Genomic DNA, 23,235 nt, shown 5'->3' on the forward strand with positions numbered 1-23,235 from the left:
TTTTATAAAATTTAATATTTAAAAAAATTGTAACGAAAAAATATGTACATTTTGGGACACGAAATAAAAATAATTGCTTTGTTTATGAAATAAAATAAGAATGACTTAATATGAACTAAAAATGTGGCCATTTCAAAATTGAAAAAAACAACATTTCATAAGGATCCCTTCAACCCAAAAATTCCCAAGCCTCCGACCACAGTGAGGCCTCGCCGACAGTGATGGATGCACTGACTGCCGCCAGCCAGTGCCCCCGCATCGGCTTGCAGTCACCTTGATTCCATCACAGATCTAAACCGAACCGATTTGAGCCTGTTCCAGTGATCTGGAGCAGCCGTCGCCCGGCTCCATGCACCTGTCAATACATTTGACATAAACCGGTCGCCTCTGAGCTTACGCACTGTTGGGAGTTTTGAGTTGGGAGTTGGGATATGGGAGTTGGGAGTTGGGGGCTTAACTGGGCAGCTGGAATGGGATTCGATCAGGAATGGGAATGGGGAATGCCTGGCGGACCTGTTGCCATCGTCATCTTCATCATCATCATCATCATCATCGCAGTAGTTGTGGTCGTCATCATTTGATGCGTCAAACATGCGCTCAAACGCCTCGATAGCGACAGCGACAGCGACTGCAACTGCAGCAGCTACTGCAGCAGCCACTGCATCAGAAACTGCAACTGCAACTGCGACGCGTTGGCGACTGCAGAAAATTTTTATTATTATTATGACCATTTTAGCTACCAAGCAATGCGTGAAGGAGCCGGCCAAGTGGGCCGATTCGTCCACTGAAAAAAATGTATATAAAATTCTCTGTGACTAGCTCACTAATTTTTAAGTTATAAGCGTAAGGATGAAAAATTTTTTAATTAATAAATAAATACTGTTAATGTTAATGTTACTTACATTATGACAACATACAAGTATTTAAAAATGTATATATTTTATTTACTTAAATTAAATTATAACAACATTTTGTTTTGAAATATATATAGCAAATACACTTTCACTGAATTCCTGTTTATAAACCCAAAATTATTATAAAGTTTGTAAAACATAAATTTATAAAATGTTATTTTTCAAGTATTTATTTTTAATTAGATAAATTTGGTTTCGATAACCTTTATTTTGTAATTTTACATTACTCTTTGTTTTACATTGGCATTTGAAAAAGCACTACATTGGCACGTTATATACGTTATTATAGTTATAGTTATAGAAATATTATTATTTAATTATTTTTCCTGTCCTTTTTTTCGCTCAGTGCAGCAGCAATGTCTGAGATGCGTCTGCGCCGGCGCAGCAGTCGGCCAATAAATTGTGACGCTAATGTAAAGTGTGGCAAGCCATTAGTAGAGCGAACGGCAGCTCAGTCAGGATCGGGTTGTTGAACCCCCGGGACAGCTGACGGGTTGGGATTCTGGAAGCTGTCTGTGTGGGAAGAGGAGAGATCTGGCAACTGGCAGCCACGCCACTGCCACGCCCTGCTCTGCCCTGTCTCTACCTGCCCACTAAGCTGGCATTTTTATGGCATCCGCCGCGAATAGATTTCACTTCCAGCGGAAAACGGAAGCGGCCAGTTGGGCTGCACTGGACGGATCGCGTTGGGGCCAATTCAAATCAACTCCCCAGCGGAGACAACTTCCTCAATGTTGGATATATAGTTATCATACCCTCGCAGGGTGAGGTCCATCTAAATCCATTCGCCATTCATAAAACTCGAAAAGATTTAACGGATTTTTGTTATATTTTTTGAAATACTGCAGCTTTATTTATGAAATTACAATTAAGCAACAAAATTTCGTTTTTATTATATGACTTGTTTTACATATATTTAAATTACGTTTAGAATTTTGTATTTTTTGGAAAATATTTAATTTAATAATATAATTTTATAAACTTGTATAATAAACGAATTCATACCTTTCAATGGTTTAAAAACCCCTAATAATTTCCAAAAAATATTTGTTATCTACTGTATAAATAAATCAAACTAAAAAAAAAAATTAATGCAATTTTTTGAACAATAAATTCAAAAGAGTATTTAAAAATACGTGGAACCAGGAGAGCCTTCCTTTCTGGTTTTTTTCTTTGTAGGCGCGTTGGACTCTCGTTTGTGGTTTCGATTTAATAGATTAATTAGAGGCCACACCGGACCAGCGGCCGCCCAGTGATCAAGCAAAAGTAGTTGTCGCCGTCGGACTTCCGTCAAAAAAAAAAAAGAAAAACCAAGCAATTGTCACAGCAACAACAGCAATTTCAGCACGTTAAAGTTTATAAAGTGCAGAAATCGCAGAGGTCTTCGCCTTCTGCGGTGGCTGTCCAAATTTTTTTGCTCCCGACCTCAACTTTAACCTCATCCTCAGATGCAGAAAACCACAAGGCACTTGATGCCAAGCGATGGCGGCGCTGGTGGCGATGCCGCATTTCACTTGGAGGAGGAAAAGCTGCAGGAAAAGCGGGTGGGAAAACCGGAGGGGCAAGTGGGGGAGGGAGGACACAACGAGGACAGAACGTGGTTAGCAAATTTATTATGTAAACGGAAATACGGCATATCCTTGCCCAGGCGATGTCGGCGCCGCAGCAATAGAAATAGTTTCCAGCCCGCTGGCAAAAAAGCAGGACAAAGGACTCCCAACTCGCAAGTGATGCCATTGGGTTTAAAAAAAAAAACAGGTCTACAAAAATTTGATCACAAAGTATAAAAGAAAAAGAACTGGCACCTGTATATTTCGAGTGTTTATCAATATATAAAATTAAAATTTATAAAGATTTTATTTTAGTTCACCAAATTGAAATAAACCGAAAGTAGTATTTTATTACGTTTTTGAAATAATATATATATTAAAATGTCTTTAGTTTGTTTTAAAAACCGAATAGTGTTTTTTCTATAATTTTTGTAGTTTTCTTATAATAAAGTTTAAAGAAGTACAAACTGACTTTTTTTAATACACATTTTTGTTTTAATATATATTTTTTAAAAGAAAAAATTAATATAATGGCTTGCACGTGATAAATAAATAACTTTTTGTACCCTATTTAATTTTTCTTCACTAATTTATTGCAAAAATATATAGCCTTTTGATTTTCAAGCAAGATTTTAATTCTCTTTAAATATTTATGAAGAAGTGAATTGTTTATAAGGCTAATGCAGCATCACTGAATGCAAGAAGCCAAAGGAGCCTGCTCGTAAATCGCATAAATTGTATAATTCTGGGCACTCCATTGCTGTTGTTCTTGTTGCAGGTTTGTTGCCTTGTTTTGTTGTCTGTTTGGTGCATTTTGTTGCCAAATTGCGTTTGTAGGTGACTCCATGTCCTTTATCTCCGCCCATCTCCTGCGGAGTTCAAATGAAACAATATGCTGCCAAGGAAAAGGGGGCGGCCAAAGTTGTACTGCTCGATGACAGGGGCGTGGCATTAGTGGGATTAGTGAATTAACGACAGATTGCGACACCTGCGCCAGGAGTCAGCAAGTTTGGAAAGTCCCTTCGGATTGAATCCCATTTGCCGGCTCAATTAACAGTAACTTAAGGGAATCGGGTTCATTTAAATTCATGAAGTTTCCTTGCCACGTGTTCAGGAGTTTTCCCTGGAAAACGGGGTAAAAAGGGGAGAAGAAATAAGGGCGAAACGACAATGACAGTAGACAGGACGAACGAGCGTTGACCACAACAGCCGCAGGACAACGTACAGCTAAAAAAAATGGAGAATCAGGAAAAGGAAAACAATTTTATGGAGGAGAAGCACGAAAAAATAGTGAAATTGCAAAATGGCAAAACAAAAAATAAATGAAGGCAGGATGAAAATAAGTGCAATTTGATTTGGTCTATGGATTTTGGAGCTAGTTTTAGAAGAAGCTTTATTTGGACAGTAAGTGCCGGTTTGTTTCAAGGTTCCCTTATAATCAAAATGTAAATTAACTTCTTGTTTGGAAATATATTTCGAAAAAGAGAATGTCTTTTTAGTCTATAACAGCTTAACATTAATTAGTTTCTTGTTTACTTCAAAATATAAAACATAACTCTTTAAACATTATTTAATGCCTATGCTTTTTTAAGGTAGCTATCTTTTTGCAAGTCCCTTAAAAATCAATCAGTATTGCCAGTACCTACTTTTATAAAACGATTTTTATACTTTAAGACTATACATTTGAAATACTAACATTATTGTTTAAACTTGCAAACGTTAAAAATAACTCATATATTAAAAACTGTAATTATTTTTCGATGCTTTTAAATGTGAATAAGGATTCATACAACTAAGGATTTTGAAAATGTAATGATATTGTTTTTAAAGTATAATAGAAATCCCTTGATTGTATTCAGCATTATTTTTGGTGTGAAATTCTCTGAGGAAACTTGTTTATTTTTATAGGAACAGAAATGTTACCATATTGTGCCAGCTGGATCATTAAATTAATGAATTCTTTGACTAAGCTTAACTTTATTCCTTAATACCTCAGTGCAAACCCAAATATAAAACGTATACGTAATGTCTCCTCGTGGAATTTCTCTTTTTAAAACATTAAGTTTTAGTCCCAGCTCAATTTGGGGTTCCCTGCTTCATTACCATCTCCTCCTGACCACATTTGATTTCATTGCTCTCTATCTGGTTGAGGTCACACGAACGCATCAAATAGGCAAAGTTTTTTGCTAGCCAAAGCGTCGCCTCTGGCCAAATTTATGACATTGAATTTATGTGCAGCAAGGCGTGCCGCCACTCCATGGGAAAAGTGGGCGGGTAAGGACAGGACGAAGAAAAGCACGCCGATCGATTTGGCAGAATTAACATCTAAACAAGTGTCGCACTGTTCAGAGAGGGAAAAAGTGCAAGAAGCCCATGAAAAAAGCGCGTTAAACTGCTTAACACTTCTGCATGGTCACCCAAAAGAAAATGGAAATGAAAATGGAAACGTTGGCCATAACTCATACGTCGAGCGGCCGGGGAAAATTGTCTAAGAAAAGCCAAAAAAGGAAATGGCAAATGCATTAAGAAATAAGCAATTTGCTTCTGCAGAAGGCAGCAAAAAGAGCCAGGAGATCGCCAAAGAAGCCAATCGGGGGAGGAGTTTTCCCCGAAAATGGTTAAGGCGAGCCAAGGACACCAAGGACTGCCCTCCCCCCAAATCCTGCACACTAAGTAGTTGCATTAAAAGCTTACAACAAAACCTGCGACAGCAACAGACAACAGGACAAGAAACAAATTTTGGGTAACTCGCTGTGCATGGGTCATAAAGTCAGCCCTCCTCGTACTCCTTCTCCGTTTCGGAGTATCCTGCGATGCCTTTTGCTGGCAGCGACTCAAAAATGTGCGACTTTTGGGGCGGCGTTGGGGTTTCCAGCTTGTAAATCATACGGATTTGTATTCAGCATTAAAGGGCTTAAAGAGTCCCTGAGGTAAACTTAGCTTTAAAGTTAAGCTGCCTCTTTTAAATATAAAGTTACTATACTCACAAAATATAGTTTTTATTGCGATAGGGGTAAAAAAAAATCATCACAATAATTATACAAACAATTGAAAAACAATACCAAGCATAGAAAATTAATTAAAAATATTATAATTGGATCCTAATTTCATATTATATGGGCTTTATAATTAAAAATGAAGCTAAACATCGGACTTAGGAGTACCCAAATTTTGTGAAAAAATACATGTGGTTCGTGGAAATTTAAAAAACTTAAATTTAAGAATTACATATCCAATTGAACTAATTTAAAAAACTTGGAAGACTTTGAAGTGTAACGTATTTTAAGGCGCCACCCTGCGTCTCTTATAAGAACTCAACATAAAGGTTTAAAAAGCTTTTGTAGAGGTCTAAAAGCTTTAGGTGCGTAATTACGGTCACACAGACAGTCGGACAGAGGTGGAAAATACCAAAATCGGCGGTATTTTCTTAATTTAATGTTAGTTGTCAGCTAATTTTCAAAAAAAGCAGCCAGAACAACCAGAACGAAAATCGAAAAAATTATGAAAATTTAATAAACTTATCAAATGAACAAAAGTCAAACTTGATCGAAGAAGCTGCCAAGGGAATAAAAAAGATATATTTATGGTATGTTTTTTAAATGAAAGTGATTTGAACACTGAAAAGCGTGAAAATAAATACTTACTTTCTGCTTAAAAAAAATAGGGTGTATTTTAACTTTGGCTATTTCCCAATCCAAGTTCTCAACCAGTCGCGTCGCGAAGGGTCGAGTCTCGACTCCGGAGATTTTTCAGCGATTCGCGTACGGTTAGCGTGAAATTAAAGCAAATTTAATTCGACGGGTAAATAATTATAAAAGCGGTCCACCAACCACCCACCAAAAAGGCGGCGCGGCTTCGTTCGCAACGTATCGGTGAAAAGCACGCGTTTTCCGCTTTTCCAACAGCCGTGCGCCACTTCGTACATTTCTAGCAGCCGGAAAAACAGACGCGCATATTGTGGGAGGCAATGGAAAGCGAAAACAAAACCGCATGTGTGTCGCTGGGATAACGGCGAAAAAGGCGAAAGAGGAGCTGTGAAACAGCGAAAAACTTGAGCTCAGGTCTAAAATCGGATCTGCAGTTTGAGGACAAAGAGAGCGACGAGGAAAAAGCTACTCTCACACACACACACCCATACGCGCCACACACTCTCCCGTGTAAAACCAATACAACAACAACATGCAATCTTTGCAAAGTAGTTAAATAATTCTGCCCTGTCTGCGCTTTATTTCCTTCTTCATTTCGGTTCTGCTCGTTTTTTTTAATTTCAACAAGTTTCTTTTTCTCGATTTTCCCTTACACACACTTACCTCCACCCACACAATCGCACAGTTCTTTTTTCGTTACTACTTCAAAACAACAAAAACACACGGCACACGAACATTAAACACCTATACCAACACAACGTCTCGTGTGACGTGCGAGCGCAGAAATTGTCGTCTTTAGATTTTGTTTGTGCACTTTTCGCCATTTCCCTTTGTGTTCCGTTGTGTGCCGAAAAGAGGGGGCAGGAAGAAAGGAGAGAAAGAGCGGCCGAGAAGCACCTGCGAAAAAGCGGCACGAGATCAGAAAAGCAGAAAATCGTAAGAGGCAAAAGCGACCGGCTCCCCAATTACACACACACACACAATCAACACTTGTTGCAGCGGAAGAGGAGAAGGGGCGGGAGAGAGAGCGATAAGAAGGGGAGGCAAAGGAGAAATTGGAGGAGAACAAGTGCCTAAGAAGACAACAACACAACGCGCATCTGCTATCAGCGAATACCACTGCAAACGTAAGCATACAGATAAAGAAAGGGGTGTAATATACCTAGATAGTATTCTATAACAATTAGAATTCCTTAGAGCAGACAACAGGTAAAATATAAGATCGATATGAAAGACTTATTATTAAGTAGCAAAAAACCCAACAGAGTAATAAAAAAAATAAACAAAGCCTCTTCATTTGAGAAATAGGAACAAGATAACCTTTTTACTTGTCAGTCTGCATAAACTTTAATATCAATAACCAGAAGCTAAAAGAAATATTGGTTACTTTTAATTTTGTTAGATTGATTAATTGATGCTGGGTCCCATGTAAAATCTTGTCAGTAATTGAAACTAGCATTAGAAACCTCTTCCTATAAGATGTGTTTTTAGGCTAAGAGACTTAATTATTTGTTGGTAATTGTGGCAATGTATAATTGGCTTTATCACCCAGAATATATTTCACTATTTTCTGTAGAAAGAAAAATAACATTATTTTCTGTAGGACAATACCTTTCTTACAATTATCTTTAGATATTGCAATTAAACCATCTTCAGGTTTTAAGGTTTTTAATGGGAGTAAATGGCTTGCACTTATTGGTTTTGTAGCAAAGTATACTTTTCTCTGTATCTTTCGTATTATATTATTATCTATTTTCTTTCTTCTTTCCTTTGAAACAGAAACTTTGAAAGATTATTTTTTAAATACAATTTATTTAATTTAATCGAATTTTACTTCAATATAACTATCAGTTGCAAACAATTAAGGTAGATTTTTAGACAATTGACAATGCTTACCTACAAAAACAAGCGTACGAATTCTTTATGGACATTCTGTAAACACCTGCCCTTATACTAATTCAAAATAGGTTTTTTAATCTGTCTGACTTTATTTTTTATTGATCGTCTATTATGCCAATCGACGGCTGATACCCTTGCTCCTCACCCACATCAATTGTAAATGCCATAAAATAGTCCATATACCATTCATGAGGAACACTATCGGCAAACGAGTACGGCACGCTATCCGCTGATAAGTGATATGCCGGACGGACAGGCGGTGCAATTTGCCGATGGCCCGACAATCTCGCATCTGATAAGGCCGGAATCACGATTTTCATGTGCCGCAAATTCAAATTAAAGGCGTCAAGCTATAAAATGATATATTGAGAGCTTTAGCATTTATCAGCGATTGTTATTTTTAAACGTGACCATGAAGGTGTAAAATATAGAGAGGATCAGGCAGCTTTAACTTAGACCAGATAGTACAATGTTTTTGATTTGGTTTCTCCCCCTGCTTTGCAGATGGTCAAGGAAAAGCCCAACTCGACTCGAATCTACGACAAGGATGGATTCAGGCGACGAGCTGCCTGCATTTGCGTGAAGTCGGAAAATGAGGCGGAGGTGAGTGCAAAGCTATAATCATACCTAGTTAATCATTAAAGAAATTTAAAAAAAAAAAAAACCTTTTATAGTTTTTATGATTTCGCAATTTTATGAAACTAAAATTAATGTTAAACTAATAAACAATTGTTAAATTTCTTAAGGTACTCTTGGTGACCTCCTCTCGTCGTCCGGAGCTGTGGATCGTTCCAGGAGGTGGTGTAGAGCCCGAAGAGGAGCCCTCGGTGACGGCTGTACGCGAAGTACTTGAGGAAGCCGGCGTTGTGGGAGATCTGGGTCGTTGCCTTGGTGTTTTCGAGGTTGGTTTAAGAAGAAAACTTAACTTAATTACCTAAAATGAACAGTATGATAAGATCACACCTATATTCCAGAACAACGACCATATGCATCGCACCGAGGTGTTCGTGATGAACGTGACCCAGGAGCTGGACGAGTGGGAGGATTCGCGGAGCATCGGCCGCAAGCGTCAGTGGTTCACCATAGACGATGCTCTATCGCAGCTGGCGCTGCACAAGCCAACACAGCAGCACTATCTGATGCAGCTGCAGCACTCGAAGACGCTGGACAACACGAATCGCGTGGTGAACGCCACGCATCCACCCAAGTTGACCAATGCCGCCACCCCAGCCGCATCGCCCACCACAGCATAAGGACAGGAGGATGCTGGATCTGGACTGCAGGAAGCAGAAGCCACACATGCACACCACACTTAACCCCGAGACTAATCCAACACTAACTATAACCCCATACACAAAGCCAAACACATTTTGACATTTTGGAAATTTACAAATAGACAGGCAGTCTTCTAGATTATGTTGATTAAGCGATACTTATGTTACCCCGCATACTTATGTTACCCCCCATCCCCCACATAGCCCCATTTGCGTTTAAGTTTAAGTCAAAGCGTTCATTTATGTCTTTAGTAAGTGTATGAGAACTAAATTTATGTGTCTACTCCAAAGCGAGCGAAGAGGAGGTGAAGAAAACAAAAAACGCTACACGATCAATGCTAAGCGATAACCTTAATAATTCGAGATCTATAACACCACACAAGAAAACGTAAAAAAAAACATGTAATAATTTTTGAGCGAATAGCACTTTTTGCAAACACGAAACAGAAATTTAAACTAAATCTAAATCTAGATGAACTAAACAACAAAATCCAGAAGTAACGATATCTATTAGATTTTTCTACTCTTTTTTTATAATTTACTCAAAAGGCATCTTAATTGATTATAGTAACAAGCAAACCAATTGAATTCGGCTTTAACAAGCGCAAAAGGAGATCTTGATTAACTATGCTAAGCGGCCTAAACAATAAAAAGAAACCTATTTAAGCGATGACTAACGAAACGATTTCGTTTTGAATCTGTCACAGTCGAGGATCATTTTTCAAAAGAACTCCGGACTTTTGACGGACGGACAACAACAGACGGATAAGGAATTATTAGAAATCCTTAAAATAATTAACAACAGTTGCCTATGCAAAAAGATAGATCCCACTGCAGTGGGAATATAAAGATAAACGTTAACTTATTGTAAAAACAAAATGCGAGAAATTAGAGAAGCCAGCAAACAACATATTATGAACTAATTCAACTACTAAGATATGTGCACGTTGTACTTTTCAGAAACAAAACAAAACAAAAAAAAATAACAACTACGATTATAATATTAACACAGCTAGGGGAGAAAGCATGTTTTCAATGTGATTTAAGAGATACAAGATACACACGATTTAATGAACAATTTTATGTGACATTTTTTCGATGATTTTTTGGCACTTCAAAAGCGCGCAACAAACGAAATTTTAATTAAAGCTCAATGGAAGCAAAGTCTGGTAGTTGAATCTATGATTTTCCAACCTATCAAATGTACTTTAGTTGCAAACTAAAGCCGACAAACGAACTTTTATCGGAACGCTAAATTATATCACAAATTGTTGCAATTAAACGATGATTTACAACCAATAAAGAAGAAAACAAACACAAAGCAAGTGTTTTACTGGGTGTTTTTTTGTTCAAAGAATTCTGTCTTTTTTTAACTTTTGTATAACTATTAAAAATGGAAATCCCTCATTCTAAGGTGTCTCAGAAAGCCTTACAGTAAAATCCAACCGAAAAATCTGTGGTGTCAGAGAATCTTTTGACTTTTTGGTTTGCTTTGCAGTAAGCTTTTGTCAAAATTAAATTACACAGAAATTTGGAGTGATGTAAGGTTGGAACTTAGTTTTTTTTGTTTTGTGCTAGCCGCACATCTCTCTAATTCCTTTTTTCACTAGCTACCTAAAGTTAAACACCCGAAATTAAATTGTTTACTTAATGGTAGTTTATTTTGTATAAAAAATTTTGCTATACTAAATCTAAATCTTATGAATATACATAGGCTACTTCTTCAGCTGGATTCGCTTGAAGGGATGGGCCTCGATGTAGGCCAGAGCCTTGAGGATGTAATCCGGAATGGGTGGTGGCGTGGGCAGATGGGCGCCGGTGGGCCGATATCCGTTCTCGTCGGCGGTATACTCCAGCTGGATGGGTGTTCCGTCGGGAGCACTGTATTTCACCGATCCAGTCGCCTGAACTCCACCCACTCCACTCTCCCTGGCGTCGATTCCATTGGAGGTCCCGAACTCCCAGTTGTAGGTGCCATCCGGCTTGATCTCATTCCGATACTGGGTGATCTCGGCCTGTGATTCATCTGCAGCTCGGGCGGCGGCGATGGCAACCAGGAACAGGGAAATGATTAGCGCCTTGGGTGCGGAAGAAAAACCCTGATTAGCCGTTCTATTATCGCTATTATCGCATCGGTACTTACGCTCTTGAACATTTTGGTGCTGTTTTTGCTGCAGTTGCTGGTGATTACTGATCTCTAAGTTCGGCGACAGATCGTTTTATACTCGCACCGATCACTGACCTACACCTACAACTTCGCAGAGCAGGTGACGCTTCGCCGGTCCGAATTATTAATTTAATTCGCATATCTGAAAATATGAATTTGACCGCGTTTTTACGAGCGTTCCTCGCTTAATAGCTCCTTTTGTCATCGTCTGTTGTTTGTTTTTAATACTAGCTAACGACACGGGTGCTCTATAACCCCTCTACTTATCTGCGCCTTAGAAATCACAGATCAATGATCGCGATTTACAGATGCTGCCACACAATGCCCCTTTTCTTATCTAATCTTGACTTCAATTCATAATAAATATATAAATTGTAAGCCAAACTTGGAGATGAGACAAATTTTTCATCGAATATTGCACACACTTATATTGTAACGTTATTTAATAAATCACAATAATTTAGTTAGCTCTTTTATAATTAAAGAAATGGTTTAATTACATTTTTTTGTGTTCCAAAAAAATAAAATATGTATCTATCCAATTTGTTCATAAACTTATACACATTTAAACCAATTATTTATGAACAATAAATGGTACTTAAAAATATATGAAATTATTAAAAAAATAATATAAGGCAAATTTCCATATAAAAGAACCAGTAAAAATTCTTTAAAGTCATAAAATATATTTATTAAAATTCAAAGTACCAGCTAATTTCATATAGCACGAAAGTATCCTAGGGACTAACAAACCTAGTCCCCGATCTAACCTATCCCATCTTTCACTAAATATAGGGTATGTGGAGGCGCCAATACGCGATTCGGACTGTCACTCGATTAGCGGCTTTTGTTGTTAATGATATGCAAATGCGAATATGAATGCGGGCAAATGCCGGCAGCGCAGTCAGCGCTTGAATCTAAGTCGAACTTGAAAATTCAACAAAACGTCTAGTGTCATCGTAAATTTATAACAGCTTCTGCTGTTTTTAAATTATTTGCATTGTTTTTTAAATTTCATGTTGTGTTTATTTTAAAGCCATCCGAAAAGTATACTTTTAAATAGTGCTTTAACTAAATTCTTTTGCACATTTTTCGTTGTCTATAAAAGGCAATTTTTTTTTTCTAAGGTTAAATTAAGTATATTCGAAGATATGGTTTTAAATTTTATTGTTAAAAATATACACTTCTAAGACTGTAATTTTATTATGCTTCGACCTCTTCTTTAATATTCTTATATACAGTTTTATTTTGGTTTTTAGGGAGGTTACAAACAATCGGAAGGCATATTTCAATGCAGATAAATAATGAGTTAAGCCTAAACTCTTTAGGGAAGCTATACTGTATTAAACTCGAAGCTTAAAAGGCAGATTTGAATCGTACCTGCAATGCTTAAAATATAAAATATAAATACAGCTTAGCACATTAAAAAACGTTAAAAACGTTTTTTTTTAATTTTTTTAAAAAAGTTCAAACAATTGGTAAGCGATACCGGAAATCGTCGAAATAGTAGATATGTAAACCATATATATTTGTGCAATTGTGGGTCACCTTTTTTAACGGCATAGACAAATAAATAAATAACATAACGAAAAAATATAAAAGTAAAAACAAAGATGTAGCATGTGGAATTTTTTTAAGAAGCCTCACAGGCGCAGGTTTGCAAAGACATTTTTTGAAAAAGGACCAAAAAGTTAAAAAAAAAAATCAAACCGGCCAGATAAAGTTCTTGTGAGCCTGACTTTAGAATATATAATATTTATATACAATTTTCTTTAAATCATCATCGTTTATTTCAACTCAACATTTTTACACATCGTAATAAAGCTTTTAAAGGGTTATCACATCAGACTCCTAATCGGCTTAACCGTGGATGGACTTCCGGCTGAAAGGCGATGACCTGCGCTGCTGGGTCTCCTCGTACTGGGGATGGGTGCGGATGTACTCCAGGCTCTTCAGGATGGCAGCTGGGATCGGGGGAGGAGTGGGCAGGAGGGCTCCCTGGGGCTGGTAGCCGTTCTCGTCGGCCACGTACTGGATCTGGACCAGCTCTCCCTCGGGCGAGTACCACGAGAAGCCTCCGTTGGCCTGGTGTCCTCCCAGTCCGGACTCCTGGGCGGCGATTCCGTTGCTGGTCTCGTAGGCGTAGCTGTAGTGGCCCTCGGGTGCGATGTCGGCACCACTCTTGGTGATGTAGGCACCAGCATCCTGGTTGTAGTTGGCAGCGGCGTAGGCGCAGGCCAGGAAGGCGGAGGCGACAAGCATCTATTCAAATGTATAAGAATACTAAATTAGTTCAATGTCATATACTATTTTCTAAAAACTTAAAAACTTTTAAAAAATTGTTTATAATTGATAAGAAAAAAAAACATTACAGAAATATTTTCAAAAGTATGAAATGTTTTTAAGTATTTTGTATTTTTAAGTGACTTGAGGTCTTAGCAGTCTTCTTTTAAAGGGAAGTTGGTAGCTAATGTTTTCCACTTGGTTTCACTTAATATCCTTTTGACTTACGTAGCGGAACATCTTCGATGGGTTGGGAAGCGTGTGTCTAAAACTGAGAGACGACTTGGAATGGTGACTCTGTTGCAGATTGCCAATGATTTTATACGAATTCTCGATGCGAAACCAGATCCACCCAAACAACTTTTACGCCCCGCTGCAGGAAACTCATCTGTATAACAATAAAACTAGCCGAAATTGGCCAAACTAGAGCACTAAGAGCGGCCAAAGAGATAAACAGCCACGCACCAGATCAAAATTCAGCTCTTTGAATTTCCAATTATCTCAAGCTGTGAGGCACACGCAAGGAAAATTATATATATAAGCTAAAAATAATATAATAATTTAAAAATATTAGATAGCTAAATTGTTTTCTTGTAGTTAAGTTTAATTTAAAGTATGTTGTTTTAACACAATAAGTTTAATTTAAAGTATGTTGTTTTAACACAATATTTTAAAAAGCTAAACTTTTTGGAAAAATAAACAACAAATTGTGTCTAGAATAATATAAATTAAAAAAATATATGCCTGAAATTAAATATGATAACAAATAAATCAATATGAAAGCTTGCTATCCCCTGATCTTAAAAAAAATGTTTGGTCCTTTTAAAAGTTAAAATTTAGATTAATCCTTGTTAGGTCAGAGAACTTACTTAAAACGATCTTTTATTTTCAAATATTATAGTTTGGTAAACAATTGAAAATTGAACAAATATTGAATTAAAAAGGTAAATATTTGTATAGTTCTTAAATGATTTGATACTTTTAATTTTTTTTCAATCTTCGAATATAAACCTTTTGAATTCCTGCCCTGTTTACTTGACCGCAGCTGTGAATTTGTTCACTGCAAAGAGCAAAAGTTAATACCAATCGCATGCGCCCCATGCGGCAATGTCAATGTCGTAGTTTAGCCTAGGTCTGGTCCTAAGTCTGCTTCCAAATTCAGTTTCACGCGGCACACCCAAAAAGGTGGTCTTAATTAAATGCATTTGAGACAGACACAGACGAGTCTCAATACGATTTTAGCATAATTTATGGTTCCACTCCGGTCTACTCAATGGTTAGTGTTAGTCCAATGGTTTTCCAGTTCGATCCGTCCATCCCTCCCCTTACTTTATCCATTTGTAATCTCCGCCTGCGAGGCGCTGAAATGTGTGCGTTTAACAAATTGGGCCATAAAAGTGAGTTAAAGCCTAATTGATACGCAGAGTGAGATATCAAACTGGATTAACCCGTTGTCCGCCGCGCCCAATCCGTCTAATCCGCCTCATCCAAACACTACAAAACGTCTCGTGTCACCAGCGGCACCTTTAATGCGATTTTTCAAATTTCATATTCTAGCACGGTGGTATGCAACTGGTTCTCAAGCTTCCTATTAGCTCTCAAAAATAATAGTATCAAATATCATTTATTAATTGCCGACTTTATGGCCATTTTTTAAGATCTGATTAGAATAATCTGTTTGCCATTTGATAAAACGTTATATACTCTATGTTAAAATAGATATTATTGATGGGGTATTATAAACTTTATTGCGGACCAGTTTAGTTGTTTTGTTTTTTTTTTCTGTTTGCTAAAAAAATAATAAGTTATATTTTAAAGCTGTCTTATAAACTAATATTTCTAAGATAAACGATTTTACTTGATAATTACTTTTATCATCAAATGCCTTTAATGGGACATTTATTTATTTAATCAAGATTGATTGCATAGCATTGCTTTTGACTGCTCTTCAATAAGTTAAAAAATAATAATAAAGTTTACAAGTCCTTCAGCGTCCTTTTATGTCCGATATAAGCCCACTGTGTTGATAGTTTAAGCGATGTGCCAATTAAATAAATCAACTTGGGGGGCAAGACCTTGAAAATTCGATGAGAACACGGCGATCGTAAAACTAAATTTTATGACAACCACAGAAAGTGAAATCATCAGTCTGCATGATAGGAAATGCTGATGGTGCGTTAAATTCGGAGTCAGAGTTGTGGGTTTCAATAACATGGCAATATGTGTAAGACGTTTAAAAGATTTATTGGTTAGTCGCCTTTACGCAAAAAATCGTGTTAATTTCTGAGAACAGACAGCAAACACATATTTAGCACCCTTGAATTTGCTGTCGTCACTAACACGAGGATCCCCTAAACATATTCCCATAATTATGCATAATGGTTATTAATTTAATACCACCAAATTATGCCATTTTGTTAGAGGGCTACCTTATAAAGTGTGGCTTAAAAGTGATTGGGTTTTATGAAACAAAGTCCCAAATGGCACTCAAATACAACCTTCAATCTTTGACGAAACTGTGAATAAATTTAAATACTTAAATCGTTTACATTAACTAAAAGTAACAAATCGTAATACGTCATTCAGCCAAACTTAGACTAGATTCCAAAAACAGAAATAAGTCCACTAAAACATTACCAAATTTTCAAAAAGGGTAAAGCCCAATTCGAGGTTCTCAAATTATGACATTTGATATATTTGAGTGACTACTTAATAGAGATTATCTTTTGTATGCGCATCAGTATTCAAAAAGATGCGTCTTTCGATCGCCCAGCAACATTTTAAACACAATATAGTTCCAAGTTTGATATTATTTTTAGCCGATTTATTCGGTTTTCTTGTTTCCTCTTTTCATTAATAAACAAATTGGTTTTGCTTGCGATGCGCGTCAATGGCTTTGGCGGCTTCAATAATTCACTCCGATTCTGGGGTTTAGTTATGCATATAATCGTATATAATCTCTTTGGCTTCGATTTACTTTTATGCAGATGAGGCGTCAATATTGGTTCAAGTTTTGTCAACCAAATCGAGACGAATTTATAATTTATTTTTCCCATGCCAATCTTCACATAAAGTGTATCGTATTGCTAATGAGAATTGGATACACATTAAGTCAAACATGAATTAAATATACTCTCTTAAAATAAATAATCTTAATTTTCTTAGATATGTGCACTTAAAAACAAAAATATTTATTTATATATGTATATTTATTAAAGTTAAGTTTGATTAAGAAATTTATGCAATGCTATGTTTGTACATTTTTTATTTCAAGACTGGGTCAAAGTATTTGCAATACACTAAATTCGAAAAATAAGCAAACAACTTTTTAATCGAAGTGCTTTAAAAGGTAGACATGAAAACTTCGGCTAGTAGTGTATTAAATTAAATGCAAATTAATTGGAGCGAGCTCGTGTGCATATTAATTTTACTGAAACTGATACATATATTGCCAAATATGTCATATTGACTTTTAGCATTTTCCCGTGCAAAGCCATAACCTGTTGGCCTTCCGGGATGTGTGTTATAAAATACAATAGGTAAATATTTGTATGGCTTCAACAGCAAATTGCCGGATTATTAATAAAGTTTTCCAAAAATTAACTGGCGTTTAATTTATAGGATACCTTATATATAAACGACTTTTAACACTTTCTAGAATGGCATATAAAAGTGTTATTGATAAGTTCATATAAGATGTTTAATAAAGCGTAATTGACTCAACATAGTTTTTGTTTGCCTATAACAATATAAACTCGTTAAGAAATATAAAGAAGCATTGTTCAATTGCTTGCATTATTTATTACATAAAATTAGCTTTTAATATAAGTAGATATTGGTAGAAGTTTGCCAAGATAAACTACTTTTTATATTTTTAATGAACTGGTATCAATGGACGTTACACATTTAATTTTGTAATGTAACTCCTTTGTCCCCTTTGAAATTTGGTATTATTTTAGTAGAATTGGGTTTCCTTGCAAACATTTTTAGTATGTTTTGGATTTTGGTATCTGGCAACACTAAAAGAACAATTACACGCTGCGCACATTTTATTTGGCTTATTCGAACTTTTCGATTTTTTATAACGTAAATAATAATTATATTGTGAAAGATGAATCCATCTGACGCCAAGCTGCTGTCCAATTTAAATAATCTTGAGCTGAAACGCAAAAGAATAATAGTATATCAGAAAATCCTGCTAGATCGCATAACTAGAACGAAGAATGAGATATATCAAAGGAATAATATGATATCTCCGAAAAATAATGTGGAAAAGGAGAACAGGAAGCCACTATTGGTTTTGGGTCAGAAACCAAATTCCAGAGATGTAACCAAAACTCGCGCAGCAGCAAAAGGCAAGAAGACGATTCCAGCAAACTTGCCTCTTAATAGATTTCAGCAAGCTCAACTGATTGCTCAAAGGATAAAGGATAACGATTGGATGATGCCGCCGATCCGAACAGATCAGTGCCAGATATGCCGAGCCACTTTAAGGGATCCTCATGTCTGCAACATTGAGAACTGTTTCTTTGGCTGCGCATGTGGATTTTTAGCCAAAAGTATGAACGCTATTAACGGGCACAGCATTGCATGCAGAAAAAGAAATAAAGATTTGGCCAAATACGAGGCTCAGTTGAACAATCCTGGTTGTTTGGGACACCTAGTCAAAAGTGAAGAAAAAAACGTCTCTTAAAATGGAGTATGATTTAATGTTGGTATCGTGTACAACCATTTCTAGCTTTATTCTCATCTAATATTTTTTCTTTACTTAGATTTCAACAATGAAGTGCTGAAAGTCCTCTAAGTATAAAATAATATTCTCTGCTAAATTGAAATTGTGCTAATTTCTGAGTTCTTGTTGAAAATAATTTAATATGAAGTAATTTGTTAATTTTACTCACAATTACATGTGGCAAGTAAGTACTGCTTGAAAATATTTTCGAATGCAAGTAAACAAAAAAATATTTTCCTTTTCTAGATTTCAACAATGAAGGCCTTCCGTAATGTCCTTGATCGGCTATGGAGTTGTGTTTGGATTATGATCAAATGAAGTATATTTTTAAAATGTTTTTTTTTTAATTGGTTTATATAAGCATTATATTCCTGTGCCAGAATTAATTTTAACAATTTTTTTATTTTGTATACCTTTAACATAATTTTTAGACATAACGAAGTAGTCTTTTTATTTGTTGTCTTTCATTGCATATAATAAATTTCAAGTCGACACGCAATTTAAGCAAAAGCTAAATTAAGTAAAACCCTTTTATGTGCACATATCGTAAACGAAATAGATTCACCTGCCAAGTGGACTAGTAAGCGACTTAATTAATAAATACAATACTTATTATCAATACATTTCGTTATCAATAACTTTGGTTTTTAACATTTTTCATTTAGTTATAATATTAGCACCATTTAATTATTATGAACGAGATCAAAAGTATATAACATTGGGAGGGTTTGGTCAATTTCCAGCATTTAAATCAAAAAGAAAGAGATGTTTAAAATTATATTTGTTTAGTGTTTAAAAATAAATGGATGTATGCTTTTGAAATTTGAGAACTTGATACGTAAAATTGTAAATTCAAATTTAAGCGGCTATCGACAGTCCCACGAAATTCCGACAGAGGGCGCTGTGCCCAAACAGCTGTTATTCATCTTCTTCCTTGCTATTCACCCGCCCGCGTGACTGTAGCCTTCCCGTTCGCACTCGCACAGACCAATAGCACAGCCAAAACGAGGCGAAATAAAATTAACGATTTAAATTTGACCAAATAGCGCAGGATGCTGGCCCACAGGATGCAGCTTTGGAGGACGACGAATGCGGCGGTGGCCCTGAGTTCCGCAGCCAGCCGTTTCCCGCCACAGGTAAGTGAATCTCGCTGAAAAACAGCCGGCGACCTGTGACATAACCTGCAAGCTGCCAGTGTTTGTGGTCTCAAATTGAGCTAAAATTCAATGAAAACTTTGTGTTTCAGGGTGCCATGGAAGGCAAAAGAGATCTCCACCTGCAGATGATGTCCAGGGGAGGCAGTCTGCCTCTAGTAAGCACCGGAAAGTGGTCAAATCCCCGCCAACTGCGATTCGCCAGCACTGGAGCAACTGCAGCAGGAGTTTCGGCGGCCAATAGTACGTCTTCCGGCGGAGATTTCATGCAGGCGGTGTCCACAACGGAACTGGTGGATCTGCCCGACCTGCCAGCTGCACCAACGCCCCCACCCGCCGATGGCTTGGACATAGTGGATGTGGTCAATCTGGCGGGAGAACCCTCCTTCGCATCCATTGGATTAGGCGGCTGGTCGCCGGTGGGCATGGTCCAGAACTGCATGGAGTTCCTGCACTGCACCTGGGACATCCCGTGGTGGGGAGCCATCGCCATGGGCACCCTCGCAGTGCGCACCATCATCTTTCCCCTGGTGATCTTGGCCCAAAGGAACTCCGCCAAGATGAACAACAACATGCCGCAGATGCAGATGCTCCAGTTGAAGATGACCGAGGCCAGGCAGTCGGGCAATGCCATCGAATCCGCCCGCTATGCCCAGGAAATGATGCTGTTCATGCGCGAGAAGGGCGTCAATCCGCTGAAGAACATGCTGGTTCCGTTGGCTCAAGCCCCGCTCTTCATTAGCTTCTTCATGGGACTGCGGCAGATGGCCAACACTCCGGTGGAATCGATGCGGGATGGCGGGCTCTTCTGGTTCACAGATCTCACGATGGCGGATCCATTTTACCTGCTGCCCATGATCACCAGCGCCACATTGTACCTAACCATTGAAATCGGCACGGACTCGGCCCGTTTGTCGGCCGCCAACATGAACACCATGAAGTATGTGCTGCGTGCCCTGCCCATTGTGATCTTCCCCTTCACCATGAACTTCCCCGCCGCTATTCTAACCTACTGGGCCTGCAGCAACTTCATTTCACTGGGACAGGTTGCCGTGCTGCGTATTCCCTCCGTGAGGGACTACTTCAAGATCGACAAGATGCTGACCCATGCGCCAAGTTCACTGCCACCCAAGAAGGGATTCGTTGGAGGAATGAAGGAGTGTAAGTATCAGGGGATATCCCTCTATATATATTTATGTTTACATCCCTTCCAATCCCCTTTTCAGCCTGGGACAACATGAAGATCACGAAAGAAATCGAGGAGCGACAGCGCCTGGACGAGATCCGATTCGCCAAGGCCGGCAAGGGGCCGCTGGTCAAGACGTTCAAGTTCGACCCAACGAAAGCGGCGAAGCCCGTTGCCGTGGAGCCGCACATGCGGTTAAAGGAGCCGCCCAACAAGCAGCGATAGTCCTGCCATCCTGTGGCCGCCGCCGAGCGCCGTGTCTTGTTACGTTAACTTAACCCCTTTAGTCGATAGTTTATCATCCACAAACTCCGAACGTTTTGCTGCTTAAATATAATTTGTAAATGTACAGAAGTTTTTAATGATAACACCTTTTTGTTTGGTTTTGTGAGTGGCGTAGAAAACAATCAAGTGAAAGTTTATCTTTTTGGAGATAACAAATTGATTACCAATGAAGCTATTAGTGTTTTCATTTGAGATCAGAACATTACCACTAAAAAAATGAACTTTTGTTCATTTAATAGACTGTCAAAGTTTGTTAATCATCTTAGTTGTCATTAAAAATAAAAAATAGATAAGCTAATGTGCTTTGCAACTCTGTAGCCAGTAAACAAGTCCATAAAATTAAATACCAATTAATCAATCGCAACCTGGCTGAAGATTCTCTAGTAGCTGACCTCGATTACAAGCTACGTGTTAGCATAGGCTTAAATAATGATTAAGAGGGCTCGTAAAAGCTTCGTTACTAACTATTATAATGATAGGTACTAAGAGGAACCGGCTTTGAACCCCTTTCCTGTCAACCAAGATACAATGCGAGGAGTTTTTAAATGGCAAAATCATTAATCATTTCTGATAACCATATAAAATTTATACTATTAAAAAATTAAACAGAACTAACAACCAAAATGAGGGAAAAGAATGATATTAATCAAGTAAAGATGACGGAGATGAGGTGGTCACCTAGTTTATTATTTTAGATCCAAAAGTGTCATGTCATGTTCCTGTTGTCACTATTCAACACAATAGATAGTAACCGTATTTAAATTAAGGTAACTGTTGAACCACATTAAGAAAATTCAACCATCATTGATAAGCGAATAGATCACATAAACCATAGAAATATCTTGTTTCAGAGAAAGGGGATTCTTGTTAGCAGAAAAATGTATTAAATCAGTTTTTCTATATCTAAATCAACAGCAGGTGTACGTATCCAAGTTAAGGGACACAAAATATCAACAAAAGTATAACCTAACCCCTGGCGGAGATGCACTGGTTAATCACCTCGGCGAGATGTTTGTTCTCCAAAGCGGCTGCCACTCGTTCCTTGTCCGCCAGTTGCTTGTTTACGGCCTGTTCGGAGGCGTGTGTTCCGGGCGTAATCTCCACGGTGACCTTGAAACGTGGCGGCAGCGAGCGGAGCAACTTCACCCGGATGGAAAGACCAATTAAGGTGGCCATCGAACAATGAGGAATCGTCGGGGTGAAACTGATGTGCACAGAGTTCTGGCCATCGCTGATGCGGATTAGGTCCTCCTGCACCACGTGCAACTCCTCCAGGGTCAAAGGATGCTCCGGGTCATTGATATTCCTAATGAGATCTGGAGAAAATTATTATTTTCGATATTTTCCTTACTATATTCTTTGATCTTACCAAAAATCTCTCGCTTGTCAAAGGGATCGGGCACATTTTCGTCTTCTTCATTGGCCGTAAGCACTCTTTCCTTGATCTTGTCGTAAACATTGGGGTTTATATTCTCGATTTCAGTTGGCATTTTGTTTGGTTTACTTTTTTATTTCGTTTATTTACACGTTTTTTTTTTGGAAATTAAGCAGGAAGAAAACCAAAACACAGTGTCAGTGTATACCTACTGTTACTCATGAAAAAGTACCAAATTATACCACTTTTCTTTTTAAGATGGGTATACACTTTTTAAGCGCGTAATTTATTTGAATTTGAAATTAATTCGGTATTGTTATTTATGTGACTATTAAGCAAATCGCCGGGAATTAGTCGTAGGTTTATACAAAATTTTCATTTTAATTGACTCACATGAATTAGTCAACCCTTTTTTTAATCAATTGAAGTTCATCCAGCCAATATAAATGCCATAAAAACTAACTGATTGATTTATTTGAATTTAAATTCCATATTAATTCCGATCAATTACCAGATCAATCAAATCAACGCGATTCTCGTACAGTACAGTTTCAGGAAAGCACCGACCAATTGATATGTTTACCTGTCGTCTTACGTAAAGGGCGTAATTACAGACGCCTCGCGATCCATATTTATGTGCTCTTCAAATTAGCTGCGGAAATACTTAACTTTAGTCAACCAAGCTTAGCTTTTTTGCAAGCCAGTGCTAAATGGCCGACAGTTGTGGATCCGTGACTAAGCCTTGATCCCATTTCGCCGACTAAACTCG

The 23,235-nt window shown here is 37.6% G+C and overlaps 5 protein-coding genes across 6 annotated transcripts; 2 read left to right on the forward strand and 3 right to left on the reverse strand.

Annotated features, from left to right (window-relative positions):
* Window positions 1–6,177: 6,177 nt before the first annotated feature.
* Window positions 6,178–10,605, forward strand: LOC128258525 (diphosphoinositol polyphosphate phosphohydrolase 1). Of its 2 annotated transcripts, XM_052990174.1 has the most exons (5): window positions 6,178–7,047; window positions 7,111–7,238; window positions 8,515–8,613; window positions 8,757–8,912; window positions 8,985–10,605. In XM_052990174.1, the coding sequence occupies exons 3-5, from the start codon at window positions 8,515–8,517 to the stop codon at window positions 9,261–9,263; spliced, it is 534 nt and encodes a 177-aa protein (XP_052846134.1). In that variant the 5' UTR covers window positions 6,178–7,047; window positions 7,111–7,238; the 3' UTR covers window positions 9,264–10,605. The 2 variants fall into 2 exon arrangements, with proteins under 2 accessions (XP_052846134.1, XP_052846132.1); XM_052990172.1 differs by having other exon boundaries at window positions 6,178–7,238.
* A 313-nt stretch (window positions 10,606–10,918) lies between these two features.
* LOC128258531 (endocuticle structural glycoprotein SgAbd-8) lies at window positions 10,919–11,648 on the reverse strand. Its single transcript, XM_052990181.1, has 2 exons — window positions 11,428–11,648; window positions 10,919–11,362 (listed from the first exon to the last, which is right to left on the reverse strand). The coding sequence occupies exons 1-2, from the start codon at window positions 11,437–11,439 to the stop codon at window positions 11,000–11,002; spliced, it is 375 nt and encodes a 124-aa protein (XP_052846141.1). The 5' UTR covers window positions 11,440–11,648; the 3' UTR covers window positions 10,919–10,999.
* Window positions 11,649–13,217: 1,569 nt separating this feature from the next.
* On the reverse strand, window positions 13,218–14,072 carry LOC128258528 (pupal cuticle protein Edg-78E-like). Its single transcript, XM_052990178.1, has 2 exons — window positions 13,963–14,072; window positions 13,218–13,713 (listed from the first exon to the last, which is right to left on the reverse strand). Exons 1-2 carry the CDS (start codon window positions 13,972–13,974, stop codon window positions 13,312–13,314), a joined length of 414 nt encoding a protein of 137 aa, XP_052846138.1. The 5' UTR covers window positions 13,975–14,072; the 3' UTR covers window positions 13,218–13,311.
* A 4,824-nt stretch (window positions 14,073–18,896) lies between these two features.
* LOC128258518 (mitochondrial inner membrane protein OXA1L) lies at window positions 18,897–21,161 on the forward strand. Its single transcript, XM_052990164.1, has 4 exons — window positions 18,897–19,046; window positions 19,513–19,602; window positions 19,713–20,781; window positions 20,847–21,161. Exons 2-4 carry the CDS (start codon window positions 19,519–19,521, stop codon window positions 21,029–21,031), a joined length of 1,338 nt encoding a protein of 445 aa, XP_052846124.1. The 5' UTR covers window positions 18,897–19,046; window positions 19,513–19,518; the 3' UTR covers window positions 21,032–21,161.
* A 770-nt stretch (window positions 21,162–21,931) lies between these two features.
* LOC128258527 (MIP18 family protein galla-2) lies at window positions 21,932–22,688 on the reverse strand. Its single transcript, XM_052990176.1, has 2 exons — window positions 22,461–22,688; window positions 21,932–22,407 (listed from the first exon to the last, which is right to left on the reverse strand). Exons 1-2 carry the CDS (start codon window positions 22,579–22,581, stop codon window positions 22,058–22,060), a joined length of 471 nt encoding a protein of 156 aa, XP_052846136.1. The 5' UTR covers window positions 22,582–22,688; the 3' UTR covers window positions 21,932–22,057.
* Window positions 22,689–23,235: the final 547 nt, after the last annotated feature.

The sequence above is a fragment of the Drosophila gunungcola genome (genome assembly GCF_025200985.1).
Source record: "Drosophila gunungcola strain Sukarami chromosome 3L unlocalized genomic scaffold, Dgunungcola_SK_2 000003F, whole genome shotgun sequence".
Classification (NCBI taxonomy): Eukaryota; Metazoa; Arthropoda; class Insecta; order Diptera; family Drosophilidae; genus Drosophila; species Drosophila gunungcola.